The sequence below is a fragment of the Artemia franciscana genome, chromosome 9 (genome assembly GCF_032884065.1).
Source record: "Artemia franciscana chromosome 9, ASM3288406v1, whole genome shotgun sequence".
Taxonomy (NCBI): domain Eukaryota; kingdom Metazoa; phylum Arthropoda; class Branchiopoda; order Anostraca; family Artemiidae; genus Artemia; species Artemia franciscana.
In genome coordinates, this window is record NC_088871.1 from 38,728,151 (window position 1) to 38,749,184 (window position 21,034).

The window sequence follows — 21,034 nt, forward strand, 5'->3', positions numbered from 1 at the left end:
ATATATATATATATATATATATATATATATATATATATATTTATATATATATATATATATATATATATATATATATATATATATATATATATATATATATATATATATATATATATATATATATATATATATATATATATATATATTTATATATTTATATATATATTTATATATTTATGTATGTATGATAGTATTGCAATGACGTTTTTCACGTATAAAAGGCGTTGCAAATTTTGAATGACAAAATCTGAATGGCACAAGGAGTGCATCAGGATTTTAGAAATGACTAGGTGGGGCATGGTCCAAAATCAGTTGGAACCATTGCTTTAGACTCATTGGTGCTTTACCGCCTCGTAGCACAATGGATTGAGGATCTGCTTGACAATTTAGGGCCCAGGGATCGATCCCGCTTCACCATGGTTGGGCGACAGGCTTGCTACTTGTCCCTGTTAAAAAGAACACCTCCTATTGAAACATCGATCCAACAGTTATCGGTGTAATCCCCCCTGAAAAATGCCACCCGAAAGACCCCCCCCCCGCCGCTGGTTGGTCTCCATTCACTTTCGACTTATTAAAAAAAGGACTAACTCTCAATTTCTGACTTAGTGATTACCTTAGAACTAATTCTGAGTTTATCTGGAGGCTCAATGTGAGTTGGAATGTTTCGGCATTAAAATTCGCCGTTTGAAGCATCTCTCTCCCTCCCTAACTACAAAATAATCTGAGAACCGAATTGTAGAGGTTTAAAGCCTTTATATGCAAATGTTTAGAATTGTAAAATAACAGAGGATTTACCTATGACAGTGAAATTTGTTTAGACCTTAAAAATATTTCAGCTAGTTAGGGAGGGAGGGAGGGAAATACCTCAAATGGTGTGTTAAAATGTAAGTGATTGGAGACTAAATAGCCGTGAGGGAGGGTATTTTCAGGGGGATAAACGCCTAGCCCCCTAGTCAACGCATTGTGTGCCGGCAACGGCTCTGTAGGGTCTTCCTCATTGGTGCCGCTACCAGTTTATAGGCCGACTGGGTATTTCCTCTCGGTATTAAAAGGCGAAATTGTTAAAATAGTGCAAAATCTTGTAATGATAGAAATTAACCTTGTAGCTTAATAGTAAAAATTGATCTTGTAATAAAAAAAAGTTCTTCGTTTGGTCAATAAAAGGCTTATTTCAAATCTTCTATCGCTCCTTATAGAATTAAATAAAAAACACTAATTTTTTTAGCTGAAAGTAAGGAGCGACATTAAAACTTAAAACGAACAGAAATTACTCCGTATATGAAATGGGTTGTCCCCTCCGCAATCTCTCGCTCTTTACGCTAAAGCTTTTAATTTATTAAAAAAGTAGAATTGTGGCAAAGAGTCAAACTTTAGCGTAAAGAGCGAGGGATTGCGGAGGGGACAACCCATTTCATATACGGAGTAATTTCTGTTCGTTTTAAGTTTTAATGTCGCTCCTTACTTTCAGCTAAAAAAATTAGTTTTTTTTATTTAATTTCGGAACGTTTTTGAATTAATGCATGTTTGGTTTTGGCTCTCCGCACATAAATTATTAAAATGAAATTTGTATATTAATTCTTTTTTTGGCTAAATGGCTTTCTCTTAGTTTTGATCAGACGATTTTGAGAAATAAGGCGTGGAGAAGGAGGCCTAGTTGCCCTCCAATTTTTCGGTTACTTAAAAAGGCAACTAGAACTTTTAATTTTTAACGAACGTTTTTATTAGTAAAAAATATACGTAACTTAAGAATTAACTTACGTAACAAACTTTCATAACCTTATGTTTTTATTATGTATACGAGGGGGTTTGTACCCTCGTTAATACCTCGCTCTTTACACTAAATCGTAAGTTTTGTCCCAATTCTTTAAGAATGACCCCTGAATCAAAAAGGCCGTAGAATAAATAGTTGAAATTACTAAAAATACTTTTGCATAAAGAGCAAGGTATTTATCTCCTCCTAAATACCTCGCTCTTTATGCTAAAGTATTTTTAGAACCCCTCATATGCGTAATAATCTCTGTTCGTTTTAAGTTTCAATGCTACTTCTTCCTTTCATTTGAAAAAACGTTTTCATGTTTATTTTTTATTGTTTTCTTATAGTAATGCTAGAAAATCCTGCGCCCTTTTCATTGAATTTTTCTTCCCCCATGACAGATTCCTCCAAGGGAAGATCCTCCAACATAGCCCCCTCTCCTCAGCCCCACCCCCAAACAAAATAAAATCCCCCTGAAAACGTCTTTACACTTCCCAATAACCATTATTATATGTAAACACTGGTCAAAGTTTGTAACTTGCAGCCCCTCCCCCAGGGATTGTGGGGGAGTAAGTCATTCCCAAAGACATAGTTATTATGGCTTTTGACTATGCTGAACAAAATGGCTATCTCAGAATTTTGATCCGTTGACTTTCGGAAAAAAATGAGCGTGGGAGGGGGCCTAGATGCCCTCCAATTTTTTTGGTCACTTAAAAAGGGCACTAGAACTTTTCATTTCCGTTAGAATGAGCCCTCTTGCGACATTCTAGGACCACTTGGTCGATACGATGACCCCTGGGGAAAAAAACAAAAAACAAACAAACAAATAAACACGCATCCGTGATTTGTCTTCTGGCAAAAAATACAAAATTCCACATTTTTGTAGATAGGAGCTTGAAACTTCTACAGTAAGGTTCTCTGATACGCTGAATCTGATGGTGTCATTTTCGTTAAGATCCTACGACTTTTAGGGGGTGTTTTCCCCTATTTTCCTAAATAAGGTAAATTTTCTCAGGCTCGTAACTTTTGATGGTTTAGACTAAACTTGATGAAACTTATATATTTAAAATCAGCATTAAAATGCGATTCTTTTGATGTAGCTATCGATATCAAAATTCCATTTTTTAGAGTTTTGGTTACTATTGAGCCGGGTCGCTCCTTACTACAGTTCGAACTGTTTGATTAATGCAGGGCTCCTAATCCTTGAACACGTATACAATGCTTAGTCGCACCAAGCTATCTTGAAATGACGTGCTTTTCTAAATCTTGTGTTTCTTGTGTTGTGGGACATTAGAAAAGTATATTGAAGTGATACTTCTTATAGTTGAGCTTGAGAGCTACATAATTAAAGGCATAAATTTTGTTTTCCTATAATTTGCCTCTTTGGTTTTTTCACACGCTCCTGAAATGAATATTTTCTTCCATGCCTGTTCAACATCAATTTTGTAATATTAACCATTCTGACCATCCTTCTTAAGTTTTAAAGCAGGATCACTATACTTGTAGAAAATAAGGAAAGAGGCAAATATTTCGGATGAGACCTCTGACCAGCGTTTGTCAATGTCATTTAGTATGTCCTCCATTGAATGCTCTTATACAATAGTAAATGTTTTGATATTTTCTATTTTTGTTATTTTATTGTCGTTGAATGGTTATAGGCACACAAGAGTGTATTCTGGTATCAAACTCCCAAGCGAAGCTTTCAAGTGGACATATTTTTAAGCTGAATGAAAAAGCAAAGTTAGAGCCAATTTTCATAAATCAAGCGAAAATTACAGTGGAAATTGAAAAATAAACCACGTAGTACCATAAATGCAAAGACATACTAAAAAAAACTGACCTATTTTTCTGGATGCTTGAATTATGCAGGCTTATGTTGAATAACACAATCTTAGTTGAAGAATAGCATTACGCTGGCTATTTTCTGGAGGAATTGTTAAGAGCAGTTTTATGCACTCGCAGAATCTGCATATCAAACAAGAGGCTGTACTTTTTTTGTGTTTGTGATTGGTCTTTTTCTTGCCTTGAGACCTCTATTTTTGCTAAACTTAGCCAATAAGATTTATATATTTTTTTTTTTTTGCAGTTCTGGGATTTGACAGAATTCCTATACGAAAGTCTTTATTTGTCTTTCATTCTATTTGTCAGCTCAATTTTGCATGTGGAGATATTCAGAGGGGAAATTTTCAGTCGGTTTTGATTTCCGGGAAAAATTTCCATGGAAGGAGGATTTCCGGAGCGATAAAAAACGGCTAGAAATTAAAGTTAGTTTCAAGTGAAAGTACGCTGAGGAGAATTATCAGTTTAGTAAGAAATTTCACGGAGGGGGGGAATTTTAATGGTGATGGAATTGTTTGGAGGGAATTTTTTGGGTGTGTGTGTATTTTGCGTGGGAGGGACTTTCCACGGAAGTTTCCCGCGAGGAAGGAATTTTTCATGGAGAGTGAGCCAGGTTTACCGACATTATTTGAAAAACGATCAGAAATTAAAAAGAAAACATGTTTTTTCAAGTGAAAGTAAGGTGCAACATTAAAACTCAAAACCCACATAAATAATTCTGTATATGAAGTGGTTGCCCCCCTCCTAAATACCTCGCTCTTTACGCTAAAGTCTCATTGTCCCAATTTTTTAAGAACGACTCCTGAAACAAAAGGGACGTTTGGATTGGGAAGCTTTTTTAAAACTGCTTTAAACTTTAGTGTAAAGAGCAAGGTATTGAGGGGGGGTCTTCATGTATGGAAATTTTTTTGTTCGTTTCACGTTTTAATGTTGCTCTTTACTTTCATTTGACATAGCTTGTTTTTTTATTTAATCATCAACAAGGATTTAAAATCAACCTCGTAATAATACATCCGTTAAATGAAACATATTCCTTGCAATGATTTTGTTTGCTTAGCTGCAGTATATACGTATATTAACACCCTGTTGTATCTATTGAAGTCTTTGGCATCGCAAAAAATTGCTTTTTCGTTTACTCTTGGTCGAAACAAAATGTTCAATGTTACTTACTTTTACTTACTACCTTTTTTACTTTTTTTACTGTTACTTTTACTTACTACCTAGTATTGGAACTGCCATTGGTAAAAGCCTGTTTTCACGGGGAATGTGTTATGGCTTTTTTCAAACTTGCCCCCCCCCCAACTTCTCCCCCTCCTTGTTTTAAAATTCTGTGGGATGTTTGGATATATCTGCCTTGGGCAATACCATTTGCCGGCTACTTCAAAAATTGTCATCATGGTTAGCCTACTTTACTGGCTATTGTTGCTTTTTTCTAGACTGTTATTGTTCTGTCAAAATAAAAATGCGAGTTCTCTTAGAAATTTAACAGATTAATACAACTCTTCTTGTTTATCTAGTGTCCTGGTATCTGAATTTGTTTTGTTTGTAAGTTTCCTAACAGCCCACAGCCCACGTAATCATGTATTTCGTTAAATAATTTCTTGTTTTCTTTTACTGGCTGGGTTTTGATTCGCCCTTCCGTAAAGCGGCGTTCATATGCATGTCCAGTTAGGTTTTCATGTCTTCCTCTCTATCCAGACATCAACATCGACATCGAAGCATCTTCTGTTCATACATAGCATTCGGGTTATGTCCAGTTAGATTTGTATGGGTCCACCTGTCTGTCTGGATATAGACGTCGAGGCAGCATCCATTGGCGTAAAATTTGGCTCTTAGCTGCAATCCAATAAAAAAAAACAATTCCAATTGAAAGTAAGGAGCGACATTAAAACGAACAGTAATTATTCCGTATACGAAAGGGGTTGTCCCCTCCTCGACACCTCGCTCTTTACGCTAAAGTTTGACCCTTTCCCACAACTCCACTTTTTAAAACAATAAAAACTTTAGCGTAAAGAGCGAGGTGTCGAGGAGGAGACAACCCCTTTCATATACGGAATAATTTCTGTTCGTTTTAAGTTTTAATGTCGCTCCTGTTTCTAATTTCCTTTAGAATGAGACCTCTCGCGACATTCTAGGACCACTGGGTCGATACGATCACCCCTGGAAAAAAAAAAAAACAAAAAAAAAAACAAGGAAACAAAAATAACAAATAAACACGCATTCGTGATCTGGCTTCTAGCAAAAAAAAAAAAATACAATATCTAAATTTTTGTAGGTAGGAGATTGAAGCTTTTACAGTAGAATTCTCTGATACGCTGAAACTGAGGGTGGATTTTCGTTAAGATTTTATGAATTTTAGGGGGTATTTTTCCCTATTTTCTAAAATAGGGAAAATTTTCTCTGGCTCGTAAATTTTGATGGGTAAGACCAAACTTGATGAAACTTATAAATTTAAAATCAGCATTAAAATGTGATTCTTTTGATGTAACTATTGGTGTCAGGATTCCATTTTTTAGAGTTTTGGTTACTATTGAGCCGGATCGCTCCTTACTACAGTTCGTTACCACGAACTGTTTGACAAATTACAGCTGAAGCATCCAATTCTAGAGGATGAATTGCAGCATATTGAGCTTTGAAGCGCAATAAGAAAATGATAATTGCAATAGGTGGGATTAAAAGCTTTGGAACACAGTTAAAAAATAGCAAATCCTTATTGAACGCCAAAAATAGATTGTAATAGGTACCATTGAACGCCGGGTAGAACTGTGTCTAGGATTTCAACTTCTACCAATCAGGAAGCTCCTTTTGTTAATATACGAATTATCTTTCAAAAGCAGTGTCCACGTGTATATCTAGCTGAACTTAGAGGCATTGGCACGTGTACGGCTGCACACATGTTCTTAGGCATGGAAGTCTTACTGGATCTGTACGTGAACGCCGGGCAAATTTAGTATATTCAGGAGTTTTGTTCGGGGAGGGGTACAATAAACACTTTAAAAAATATCAACAATCTGTTATATTCATTTTGTTACTTTTTCACGAGTCTGACAAAGTTTCGGGGGAGGGGGTAATCAAACCCCATGGCCCCTGGATACGGCGATGCTACGACTATGTAATTCCTACAAATGATCTCGGAGCTACAAAGTTCGGCATGCCCTTTAATTTATTAAATGGTTTCCTGTTTTTTAATCCCTAAATTTTTTTTCTACCTTGGAAAACTTCAATACCTTACCTCTGCTTTCTTGTAAAATTGTGGAAAACGTCGCATTTTTAAGATACAACACAAGCGACACAGTGCTTGTGATGAGCACACAGTGTCTGCTCATCACAGTGGCACAGTGTGTGAGCTTTTTAGACGGAAGCACAATATCGGAAAGTTGCCGAACATGGACAATTGTATTGAAATCGGATGCTAATTTTGAAATTGACCCTCCTCCTGCCTGAATGTCTGCTTCGTATCCAGTTATTTTTGAAATTTTTTTTTCTAACGCCGAAACTTGCATTAAACTCATACCTGGACACAAGGGAAGGGGCAGGGTAATCCACCCAAGATTGGTCTAAAGCAGGGCTTTGAAGTCTGAGTCATGGAGTCTGAGTTTTAGTAAAAATTTTCTGAATTGAGTAGGAAGTCGAGTAACAGAAATAATGTAAGATCATTTAGATTCTAAGCTGGAGTCGGAGTTATGGAAACGAATAGAGGCATAAATTTTAAAACTTGTCTGTGCTTTTATACTAATATAAAATTTATAAGATAAATACTTGCTATTAACAGGGTCTTCACATTATATTTAAAAAAGAATCTGATAAACTCTTAACTTTTTACGAAAAGGAAAGAAAAGGGACCTTTACGAAAAGGGAAATATCACAGCTCGGAGTCGGAGCAATTATGTTTAAAGTTTCAGGATTTGTAGTCGCTATATTGAAATTGTCTAGAGTCGGTGTCGGTTTAAGTTATGGCTGATTTCAAAGATCTGGTCCAAAGAATATCCAGGAAAACAAACGAAAGCCAAAAGTTTCGCATTTGTGTTCTCCACTCCTCTCGCCACTAGAAAATCTTGATAATCCCTTTCCCTCATCGCTTGTACCTTGCTTGTGCCCTTTTACAGTGATGGCGGTAAATATATAAATTGATGTTTATTTTTTATAGGTTCCTGGCAAGAGACTCCGGAAAACGTACCAGACACTCCTGGGGAAAACTTCAATCAAGGTTAGTGTGTTCTTGTTTTCTTTTGTGTGAAAGCATTGATAGAGTACGAATGCGACAATCTTTAAACTTTTAAATATAAATTTCATAAATTTTATCAAAACAAAAGATTTTTTCTGTCAGTTATGTAACCGTTTGTAAACAGATAAAAAAAATACATATATCTCCTTTATTCTAGAATTAAACTCCTAATAGAAGATGGAGTCGGTGCGATATGAACGATCTCAGTTGCCCAATTGTCTGCAAGTCCTGTGGACATTGTCAGTCATAAATCATAGACAATATTTTCTTTGGGGCCTCCAATTGCCGTCAAATGTCTCATAGAACTGATAGACTATTTGAACTACCCTTAATCCAAGCCTATCTGCCTTAGTTCTGCCCTAGGATGGATGGATGATAGACTCTCTATCAACAAGTGAAACGACATTATTGTACAATTCTGTAAAAGGGTTTTGCCAGCTTTGTCTATCCCTCAAACTATCTAACTTGGCTTTTTCTTCAGTTAGCCATGGCTCTCAAATTTTTCATCATAATCCACCAAGTTGATTTTAATTCAAAAATCCTATTAGGCTCACAACAGCCTAATTCTACATCCATACATCCATAACTCTATATTCCATACATCTAACTGGAAAAGGAATCAAACTGGCGTATTTGCATTTTTTTGCAATAAATAAAACTCGAAAAAATAATCAAATGAAAATTCTTTTGTGCTGTAAAATCGAACTTGAAGCTAGGTAGAAAACTGGTAAAAACATATTTTTTTTTTCATACATATAATCTGCTCTGATAGTATGTTCAAGAAACTCCAAACTCAACAAATCACCACGATTATTAGTAACTAGAAATTAAAATAGGAATTTCCAAGAACCAGTTTTGCAAAACTTATACCAACATAATATATAGAAATTGTCCTTTCCTCGTGCTTTCCTTGTTTAACGTATTTTAAGATCCCTTCTCTCGGCCAAGTTTGGGTTCAGAGCGAGTTAAACTGAGTTTTCGAGAAAAGGAGCGTTAGTAATCCAAAGTATTCCAATAGTATTCCAAAGGACCTTTGGGTATTCTCTTGGACTTGGATATGTAAAACTGTTTGATATTTAGGCGGTACAAAACATAAGCTGAAAAACAAGCCAAAAATAAGCCACTTCCTTTGAAAACAACCATAAATGGCGGGAAATAAGCCAATATGGCAACAGTGTTTGGGTCTATCATTGGAAAATCGTGACTTGATTCTATCGCCATACCGGATACAGAGTTGTCATTCAGTATTCGATCAATGCTTCTTAAAACCTACTTATTTGTCTAAAAGTGTTAATTGCTGTTTATCTAATTTGTTTTGTTCTATCTTGAATGACTTGTTTTATGTGTTGCGTGGATCCGTTGCGTTTTAATGTGAAAAAATACGTGTTATCATCGTGCTATATGCGGTCGCGATTTAAACTGAGCCAGCATCAACTTACCTTTTGGATTACTCAAGAAGGTAAGTCACCTTCTCTATTTTACTTTAAGATGGAGCCAGCAGTCAACTCATTTGACATAGGAAGTAAAAAGTAAACGTTCTTCGTGTAAAACTGTCAAAGGGATAGCTGATGCTGGCTCCTGATCATGCGCGAAAGAAAAAATTGACGTCAGAGTTTTCTTACTTGTCGCTTCAAAATGATAAGCCAATGTTTAGATAAGTCAACTTTTCCAATGTTTCATTTAAACAAAGAAATAATAAGAATTTGCCATATCATAGATTTCCTCTTTTTTTCGCCTGGTGACATTTAAATAATGACTATGATGAATATGCCCTGACGTCATTGCTTTTTTGTGCGTGACTAGAATTTAGTAACATTGTTGATATGTAAATTGGTTGGTATCAAAAGTTACGATCTCCTTTTATGGTGATAATTATATGTTTTCTAATACTTATCTGTGATGCTCTGAAAAGGAAAGAAGTAAAAATCGCAAAGTCTTCAGTCACAGATTAATGGAGTCAGTCAGAAGTTTAGAAATTTACTAATGTCGTTTTTGAAATGGAGATTTTAGCTTTTGAATCCAATCATCTCATATGAGATATATAAGTTTCTTAGTGCAGCCTCTTCTAGTTTTCTCAGAAAATGTTGGCCTAGCAGAAGTTTCTTAGTTAGGATGCCAAAAATAGCCTATATAGTAAGACATAAACAGCTATTAAACTCAATCATTATTAAATGATAACTCAATGAGCTATTAAACAGCTATTAAACGAATAAATAGATATATGACTGTTGGGCGTTCATGTTATGTCCGGCTTAGGCTCAATTACAGTTTTCGCATGTGCGGTAATACACGAGGTACGATGCAAAAAAACAAACAAACAAATGAAAAGAATAAAATCAAATAGACAAGGAAAATGAGGTGAACTAAAATCGAATAGTTGTGGGGATCAAGCCATGGCTAATTGTAGAAAGCCAAGACAAATAATCCGATTGAGTGAGCGGCAAATCTGGCACTAATCCCCTTTTAAGGATTGTACAAAAATGATGTTAATTCATTGTTAATAGATAAGTCTATCTATTATCCGTCATTCCTAGGACAAAAGACCAATTTTACGTGTCAACCAGCCGAAAAATACGAAAGAAAAATAAGTAGATATTTCGACAAGGACTTCGGCCAAGTCGTCTTCAGTGCTAAAAAGCAACAAAACGAAAACAAAGAAAACCCAACCTTTTGAAGTAAGCCTCACAAGAGGAAAAAAGACACTAGAATGCATTTACGGTAATACACGACCCCAGGATTTAAATAGAAAAAAAAACAACAACATTATATCATCGAAGCACTTGAAAAAATTCACAGCTAAAGACCATCTAAAAAAAGTCCCGTCTTGAATTCATAGGTTTTATTAGGAAATTTCGCGAGTTAATTCCCAACTTGGTCCTAAAAAATAGACCTAATTAGACCTTAAAATTTATCGATGTGTTTTGTTTGCTCCTTATATTGCAATACCCCTAAAAGAGCCTCTTTTAAAAACCGTTTAGGGTAAAAACTGTTCAATTGTAAAAATGGACATACATTGAAAAATTTATTGAATTTTTCTCTATTTTTGCGTTGAATTATTGGCGCTGAATTGAACTATGAGCGTTAAAATTTGGGTGTTAGATTTTCATTTTTTCATGATAGAATAATAGCGAGTTGCTGCATAAATACTTTCGATTTTATCATTTTGATTCTTTTAAATTTTACGAACAAAGTAAACATCCCCTACTTTCTGCCCTGCCTTCTCAAAGCCTAATCAAATCCAAAACTGACTTATCTTTATTATTCCACTCCTCTGCATTACGCCCTGGTGAGCAAATAACGGAAAATTTTGAAAATAATTCTATTGACTAATTTTTTAAGATGTAATTTTTTATATTATGATATTATCTGATCAACTTGTTTGAAAGTCAAATAAAAAAAAAGCATATGTTAAAACAAACAAAAATTATAGCTAGTTAGTACTTGACGAAAATAGATTTTTTTCTTGGGGGGGGGGGCTCGTTGGGATACCCATAAATAGGTGAACTAAAAAAGAAGAATTGAATTACCAACACCCGGATATTTTTGACGGGGTACGGCTCGGAGGCTTCCCTTGCATACATGTCTGATTCGTCTGTCAAAATTCTAGAATTTGTAGTACTTTTAAGATCTTTTCTTTATTAAAGATGTTAAACTTGTATCAGAAGTGTGTTAAATTGGTTACTAGCTGAAAAAAAAGTTATTTTTAAAGTTTTACAATAGAACTGTCATTTTGGAAGAAATGGACGTTCGATAACCTTGAATTTTAATAGTAATACTAAAGTAATCCGTTTTGCTTAGACCTCCTGTTTTGTTTTTTCAGTCTCGACAGATTAGAAAAATTTCAGGCCTTTTAGGACCATTTCTAGGGACACAGAGAGGGGCGATATCCCTTTTATATGTATTATTTTTTTTTGTATTTTCACTTAAATAAATTGAAAGAAAAACATTTCCGCCCCTCCTGATTTCAGAATGCTGTTTTTAGTATCTTCGCCGAAAAATACACCCCCGGCCCACTTTTCCTAAATCACTTTGGAAGAATTCAGGATTTTCCCTTTAAATTGAACCAAAAGAAAATACAGAGAAAGTTACCAATGACCCCCCCCCCCCCCCTCGGAAAAGGATTACTATGGATATGCCTGCGATAGCCTTGAACTATTAATGGTTCTTAAATTAGGCTGTTTTGTTAAGGCGTCTCAAGTTTTGTTCGGAAAAATCTTGACACAATAGGGACAACAATTGCCCTCCCCCCAAAGCCCACCCCTCGAATTTCTCCTAGATTTGAAAAAATACTTTTTTGATATTTTTATTGAAAAAAGACTGATATTGCAATTGAGAATTCTTTTTGGAATTTTCATTTTTGAAAAAAAATTGTAATTTCATTAAAATTCAGTCATTCGATTGCTTTTAACTATAATAACGATTCCCCACAGATTTTGAAGAAAAATACGTTTTTGGAATTTTAGTTGGTTTCTCCTTTATAATAGAGGCTGCATATTTTATTGGGGTTTTCTCATAGAGAAAATTAATTGTTTTGCAATTTTAATTTCTAAAAATGAGAAGTTGGATATCTAATAGCCTTGAACTTTAACAGTAATTCCGAAGCTAGACTGTTCTGCTAGGGCTTCTCACTTTTTTCCTTAGAATATTCTTGAACGAGTAGAAGATTCTAGCATTTCATGCTTTTTAGGATCCTATAGTTGTCAAGTGTGTGGCCGACGGTTCGTAAAGGAAGGGAGTATGAGGTCTCACTTATCACTCGACTGTTCAACTAAGAGATACACCTGTGAACACTGTAATTGCTCCTTTAAGAGGAAGTACCATTTGAATCGACACATGCGCGTCCATACGCGTGAAACTTACAACGAAAATCACCAAGCTTTGAATGCTCTTTCAGTCTCAGTTCCTTTACCTCCACCACCAATTCCTTTTGAAATTGAAGGTGCAATTTTTGATGAAACTAAGATTAAACAAGAACCGTGACTTGTCATATGAGACTATAAAATGACCTAAATTTGGTTATTCTTTGACGACTGTGGAAATGGCTAATTAAAAATTATTATTGCCTAAAAAGTCAGTTTCCTATTATTTATTTAAAGCTCTAGCATATTTTCCTAGAATATTAAGTGTATCAAAATGAAAGGAGAGAAAAGGTTGAGACCGAGAGAGTTACATTTCCTTAAGCCCTAGTCTGACATCCTCTTGTGTTGTAAATATAACTTTTTTTTATGAAATAAACATACATCCATGCTTAATTTGAAACTTTAGGCTACGTCTTTCATTAGTCGAGAAGGGGTACTAGGACATATAAAAAGTATAAACAAAAAAAAAACACTACTTTTTGTAATATAGCCTTAAATCGTTATTGCAGATGTGCTGTTGCTCGTATCGCCATCCAGAAAGCGTTATTTGAACTCAGAGGGCTACAGATGTGAGGTGTGCAATAAGGTCTACAAGTATCCTAATAATCTCACTCGACACAGGAGAACAGAATGTGGCGTGGAACCATCGTTGAAATGCTTTTATTGTCCAAAAATGTTTTCTAGAAAAGATAAGCTGAGAGACCATATAAATAAGTGTCATACACAAGATCTTCTACTAGCTTTAAGACAGTACAATAACCCTGTTACTGCAGCAGAGGGAAATAATAATATTGTTTAACTTATTTGTTCCTACCAAAGACCTTATATTGCTCGCCCCAAAATGACATTGACAGACACTAGCATGCGTGGATATTTGCGATCAGAAAACTTTCATTGGCTAAAGGAACAACTAACTTGGAGCCAAAAAGTAGTGATAGCCGTTCTTTATGGGCCTTTTGCTCTGAACCCATGGATCTAATAATGCAGGTACGAAGAAAGGAAGACCTCAAACCTTGGTACTCATAGGGGAGGTAAGAGGGGGTGTTATCCCGTCCTTTAGATGGCCAAAAATATAGAGAACATACAACATATTGTAGCAATTGAGGGAAAATGTGACACTAGCTGGACAACAAATGTTTTTAAACTTACATCCCCACCCCAGTAATTTCAGAGATTCTGCTGCCCTCCTACTTGCAAAGTCTTGGGCTAGCTGCCTTGCTTTGGGAGATATTAGAGTATATTTTGCTGACCAAATATAAAGCTCTTGAACTTGGAACTGAGGTTCTTTTAATATAGCCTATTTTAATTTCACCTGTTTGATTTTAGTATCGCGTAAATTAACCTGACTGAGGAACAATGCTCTACTATTTGAATTTCTGAATGTCAATAGATAATATTATAGTATCCACCTGAGGACGGCAACGTTTCGACAAAATGACGTAATGACATTGCTGGAAATTTTGTTATTTGGGATGTAAAAATATAAGGTCTTTGGTTCATACTTATTGAAACGTTTGACAATCATTACCGTTGCAATATGTTTTTTTTGTTACTTGGTATATAAGAAATATAAATGGTTTGTGTTATTTGCTGTTCTTCAAGGCGTCTTGATTAGCCCAACAATTTTGTACTTGTTCTTCCTTGCCAACTGTAGTATTTTTTAGGTTTTCCATGTGAACGTTGCGGCAGAACGTACAAGTATAAGAAAAATATGAGACAGCATATGAACTACTGTGGCCACGCTGCTTCTTTTCAGTGTCCTCATTGCGATAGAATCTTCAAATATAGTAGAAGTTTGAAACGTCATATACGGTTTGACCACCGTACGCAGATTGCTTAGACAAAAGATATTGCTTAGACTGACACAGATTGCTTAGAAAAAAGATATTGCTTAAAATTATTTTTATATATGAATCATTATTCAGGAAATATTGGCTTTGAAAGATTCTTAAGATTAAAGTTGGAGGTCAGTAAATATCTCTTCTTGCAGGAGTTGACTCCACACTCCCAAAGGCCATCATTGAGATATTGAATAACATAGATGATACAGCAGATACAGAATGGAAAAAATACTATTGCGAGAATTGCAATCTTAGATTCCGGGAGAAATGCACTTTAAGACGACACCAGCATACTTATAAGTGCAGAGGTGTACTTGCTAAATCGCAGCTGTACTTTTGCCAATACTGTAATAAAGCTTTTAACCGAAAGGACAATTTATCAAGACACTATAAGCACTGCAACAAACTACCCGCTGTATGTGACGTTTCCGTACCAAACCTCTCGGCCACGCCAGGTTCTTTAAGCACAGAATGTAATTTTGTCAAAGAGTAATTATAAATGTTAATTTTTCAATAAATGGTATCTCTGTTTGCTTTTAAATAGTCTTTCTTAACACACGATAGAGGACTTTCTATTTTCACTTGCCTATTCTTTTCCTCTCTTTTTCTACTATATAGGTTCTAAACATCCTCCCTCAGTATTCTATCTTTCTAGAAACAAGAAGGATGTACTATGTAACTGTATAGTTGTGCGTGTGTTTTGTTTGTCCGTGTTTTATTGAATGTTCTTCGTGTTTTTAAGTAACAAAATGAATTTTATCTGATAAGGTATTAAAAATTCTCTATATGTATATGAAGCCTTGACCTTTGATTGGCGCGGCGACTGGTGGTGGGAGTAGAATCGATGGGATCCCGCTCAGTTGGTCTGAAGGGTTGTTTTAATTTCAGATTTACGCTTCCTAAGTGCCGCTGCTTTCCGTGCTTTGGAAGAAACTCTGCCACCCAGCTTCACGGAAGATGGGAAAGTGATCTGCGTCAAATGCAATGGCATACTCGCTAACATGGGAACGTATTACAAGCATAGACGATACATTTGCGGTGTTAAGCCGCGTTATCAGTGTCGATATTGTGAAAGGCCGTTCAAAAGGAGTGATAATATGAAGCAACATGAAAAAATTTGCATTATAGGCGTCGCAACACATGCCATTCCAGCTCATGAGGGCTCTCAAGTTTAAAAATATTGGTTACGGTGCAAAATTGTAAACTAAGCATTCCTGTTTTTACTTATATAATATAACTATTAAAATTGTTAGCTTTCTCTTTCTGTTTTGTATTTGCGGTTAAGCTGGTATTTTTCTGACTCGGGTGGTTTTTTCCAGATGACAACCCATCTTACCGGGGCGTTGCTTTTCGTGCTTTGGAAGAAACTCTGCCACCCAGCTTCACGGAAGATGGGAAAGTGATCTGCGTCAAATGCAATGGCATACTCGCTAACATGGGAACGTATTACAAGCACAGACGATACATATGCGGTGTTAAGCCGGGTTATCAGTGTCGATATTGTGAAAGGCCCTTCAAAAGGAGCGATAATATGAAGCAACATGAAAAAATTTGCATTAAAGGCGTTGCCACACATGCGATTCCAACACATGCCGTTTAAAAATATTGGTTACGGTGCAAAATTGTAAACTAAGCATTCCTGTTTTTACTTATATAATATAACTATTAAAATTGTTAGCTTTCTCTTTCTGTCTTGTATTTGCGGTTAAGCTGGTATTTCTCTGACTCGGGTGGTCTTTTCCAGATGACAACCCGTCTTATCGGTTCGTGGACAGAAGATACTGCTGTACGAGGTGCCCTGCTACATATACGTATTTGAAGGGTCTTAAAGATCACCAGCGCTATCGTTGTGGATCTCTTCCCAAATTGGAATGTACTTTTTGCCACAGGATGTTCACTTGTATTCCAAATATTAACAAACACTTACGAAGAACTCATCAAATAGAATTCCCCACTCAAGCTCTTATAATTTGTCACGGTAAAAAGTCCTTGTCCTCGGGGGAGTGCGTGCCTCAGTTCAATTACTTGTCTGAACATTGATTCTTTGTTCCAGAGCAACGGTTGAACGAGGTCTCGTCCGCGAAAGTACTTATGATCTACGGCTCCCCAGTTGTGAGGCACCAATGTCCTAAATGCGAAAAATCATACAGACATTATGCAAGTTTAAGAAACCATGTGAAGTTTGAGTGCGGTGTTACACCTCAGTTTCAGTGTCCCCAGTGTAAACGTCTGTTCAAGCGGAAAGATCAGATGATGCGCCACTTGTCACTCGTTTGTCCTTTAAATCCAAACTCAGTACGGAATAAAGGAGTGCAAGGCTGTCTCCCAATTGTTTAATTTTTATGACCCATCTTTTATTTATTAAAAAAGAAAAAAAAATAATAAGATAAATCATTCAAAAAGAATTTATAGGCAATCCATTTAAGACGAGCCCAGGAATAATTTGAAACTATACGGTAAACCTTTGAATTTCATTTTCGTAGTAACAAATTTCGGTGATGGTTGTAGTTTTTTTTCATTCTAGCTTTCACTCTCAGCAAAGAGTCATTGACCGCACTACTTTTACTTCAAGTCTTTTTTAGTTTCTTCATTCTACAACTGTGACTAACTCATTGTTGTTAAAGGTGATGGGTTATCTTTCAACCGGTTACTGTATTTTTATGTTATTTATTGTATGGTAAAGGATATGGTGTTCTTAGTACGATTTGATATATGTAATTGCTGTCCATATCTTTTGCTTGAAGCTGAAACAATGCATGTGATATTCAAGATTTGTAGTAAGATCCCTTTAAGGAATTGTAGAAAAGTTGTATCCGGTTATGAAAAACAGTGCCGAGGCCGTATCCAAAAAGGGTTAAAATGTTTTAGCCCCCCTCTCGGAAATTTTCTTCCGACTCGTAATAAAAAAAACAACAATTTTTTGACCCGTTTTTAAAGTATTTTTGTGTAAGCCCCTCTCCCCCGAAAAAATAATCCACCCTGAACAAAAGTCCAGGACACGGCCCTGTACTGTACTTATTTTATTTTGGTAACCCATGAGTTTGATTCGGGAAGGCCAGTTCTGATATCCGATAAATTCTGGCAGCTATTTTAGACAATGCATATAATTGGAACAATATAATATGTATTGTTCCAAAGTTGTCATGATTACATGGATCATAGAACTAGCCTTTCTGGTTTGAATTGTGCTCGTAATTCTTCAGTCTATAGTAAGCACTGTTTTTCTTAACCCAGTACAATTTCGATAACTTACAATCTTAAGATGATCAGAAATATTAATGCCTGATACCATAACTGCAGATTGCGTCCTAGAATCAATTAACGTTACAATAAACATTCAAATATTTAATTTTTTATGTACTACATTTTTCCAACGAAGTTTTAAATCTAATTTATAGCTTATAAAAAAGAAATAATTTAAGCTTATATTCCAGCTGTTTCAGTATTTATTGCATTAGATAATGGACAATATAATGCCTATTAGTATATGGTCTCTGACAAGGTCGTACCCGGGTATTTATACTTCCAATGGGAAGGAGCTGCCAAAAAAAAGATCAAAATTCATAAAAATCGGACAGTTGTTCAGTCTTTATTAAAAGTTTGAACATGTAATGAAAAGTGGGAATCCAGTATATAAAACGGGGTAGACCAGAAGCTCTTAACACAAAGCTGGGGCAAGATTGACCGGGTTCCCTATTAACTTAAAACTTAGGTTGTTTAGTCCTATTTAAGATGGGTTCAGTGGTTCCAAGACATTGCTGACTTTTTGGCTTAGGCATAAGCCACTTCATACCTTCAGCCTTACATCATTTGTTACTGTCCGTTGTGCCAGAAGATACTTAATGCCTAACCTCTTAAGTTGCTTTTGTTGCCCCTAACGGGCGTATCTGACATTGTCGTGCTTTTGAAATAATTGCCCAGACTCTACTTATCTATTCTCGAAGGTAAGATCAACAGGACAACGTAAATCAGGAGGATCAAAGTGTGATTGGTGACACATTGCTCTGTTGGTCATCCAATTCAGAATAGCTCAGTAAATGATTTTGGACTATTACCTCAGAAGTATTAAGATGTCTGATTGGGCCTTTAGGTAAATTTTATGCGCTGAAATGCTCTCAATGATAATATTAACACGGTCCCAGTGCGTTCCATTCATAAAAAAAGAAAAGAATATATCGGTAAAAGGTTTTTCCAAATATAAATAAACTTGGAAATCCAATGTCATAAGCAGGACGGAAAAATAAAAAAAAAGACGACTCTACATTTTTTGCGTCTTTCCTTGATCGTATCAGATCTTAAGGAAAAGTACAAGGCTTAGCAACTATCGATTTTTTCGTCAGGATGTCATTACAAGTCCTGTTCCAAAAAATCATCTTTTCTTGTTTAAATGATAAACTCTTTTATACTACCCTGGGTACGGCCTTGATCCCTGGTGTATCGAAGGGAAACATAAAAATTCCTGCTTCTAGGTGGTGATGGTGTAGGAAAAATGTTCACATGCGACCGATGCAATCGCCGTTATACCTACAAGAGGAATCTAATTGCACATCAAAGATATCAGTGCGGAATCGACCCAAAGTTTAAGTGTAACCATTGCGGGAGACTCTTTCATATCAAAGGCAATATGCTGAAACATATGCGAACACATGGATGGTTAGAACAATGGCCTTACAGTGTTTTGAACGTTTAGCCTCTGGTCACAATTGGTTTTTTCAGGGATGCTTGTTTGATTTTGTTCGACGTTGTACGATTTGCATGAGCTAATAAAGAAGTTTTAAAGGCCAAAATCGTGTGCAAAAATATGGGGCTATAGTAATTTGGAACCCTTAATTGTCAAAATGCTAATCAAGGCTGTACTCAGGGTCAGGGGCTATTTTGTTACTAGATCCTCTATTCCTGAAATCCTTCTATCCCTGACAAATATTTTCAGCCGTTTGTCGTATCATGGGTATACCCGAATCAGAATCATCAATACGGCCAAATTTCCAACGAATCCCGCAGGATTAAAATGCTATGACGAATAGTTATTGCTATTAGGAATTATCCAAGATAGTATCGGTACTTACTGTACACGAATATGTCTTAGTTTCTTTCTTTTTAGGTTATGGTGGGGGGGGGGAAATATGTGAATTAAGTTAACGTAAAATGAATATCTTGGTATTTGGGAGGGAGAATTAGCTCAAAAGATCTTGCCTCTCTTCTGACGTGTCTGCTGTCCTATGCACTCATCTTCTGAGTTAAATATGCTGTTTATTATAAGACGTTTTCGTACTTAAATCGTGTACTTGTAAAACCTGATAAGCCTACATACTTTTACATTTTAGTTAGAGATAGGCTGCGCATTTAAAATATCCAATCTGTAAAAACAAAACATCAATTTTGAAGTATAATTCTACTCATAGAACTAGGCACGCGAATATTTCATGGGGTAGGGGCACAAGTTTTTTTAAACTAAAAACAAGTTAATTTGAATGGAAATGATCAACGATTTCGGGAGGGATGAATCTTCAGTTGGTTGTTAACTTCTCTTGATCATCTAAGGGCTCCCTAAAAATAGCAATAAATAGTAAATGTTTTTTGGAGAACTCTTTGGCTTCTTATAAAATACGCTTAAATACAGGTTCTAGCTCCCAACTCGTGAACACAAAAGTCCTCAGCATTATGTGTACCTGGTGACACATAGCTACACATCACTCGTAGGGACATTTGTAATCTAAATAGGGATAACGCCTCTTCTTTTTCAATTTTACACCTCGATCGTTCAGTGAGGCTCATAACCCGGATTCAAGTCAAGCAAGAAATGCAGCTTGTCAAGTAAGTCTGTTCAAATTTATTTTGAGGCGGGAAGCGGGCAGGGAGTGAATTCTACAGAATATCAGAGTAGAGTTGAATAATCGGAAATTTCTCCAATATAAATGCACAATGTAATTATAAATGCACATCAATAAAGCAATACAATATAATTTAAATGCACATCTGTCTGTTTTGTATGTCTATATGCTTTGGTTTTACTTCAATTTTCCCTTCAACATTTCCTGAAATTTTCACATCAATATCCTTAGCCTTAGTAGTAGTCGCTATAGAAGCAGTAATTGTAGTAGCAGTAGCGATACAAACAGTAGTACTACTGCTTCCACTAAATCCTTCGCATGAGTAGTACTATTACTACTGCTACTACATCCCCCGCAGCAGTAATAGTAGTATTAGTAGCAGTAGTAGTTGCATTAACGTGCAAATACTGCCTTTTTGGTCAATGGATCATCCCCCTCATCATGCCCTGGAAGTTCAAACTTAATACCCTCGGTCATTCCTTAGTTAAGTCCTTCTCACAGGCTGTATACACAGCGTGTTTTGACTTGAACAATCCTCGACATCTCTGAAAGCTTCATCTGAATACCGTTGGTCTTTTTAAACAATAAAGGTCAAACATGGCCTCCTTCTCAATAACAAATACAATGTGGAAACAATGGGCGAATTACATAACTTACCGTTCCTGCTCTGACGGGGGGGTTGACAT

General features: G+C 35.9%; 1 protein-coding gene across 10 annotated transcripts in view; it reads left to right on the plus strand.

The window, feature by feature from the left end:
• LOC136031388 (protein tramtrack, beta isoform-like) overlaps positions 1–19,307 on the plus strand; it is a 49,315-nt gene extending 30,008 nt beyond the window's left edge. For 2 of the 10 annotated variants that reach the window (XM_065710912.1, XM_065710910.1), the window contains exons 4-5: positions 7,740–7,799; positions 14,667–15,058. In XM_065710912.1, coding sequence (XP_065566984.1) covers positions 7,740–7,799; positions 14,667–15,010 — 404 coding nt within the window. In that variant the 3' untranslated portion in view covers positions 15,011–15,058. The other 8 variants (XM_065710919.1, XM_065710917.1, XM_065710913.1 and 5 more) reach the window with 8 other exon arrangements.
• Positions 19,308–21,034: the final 1,727 nt, after the last annotated feature.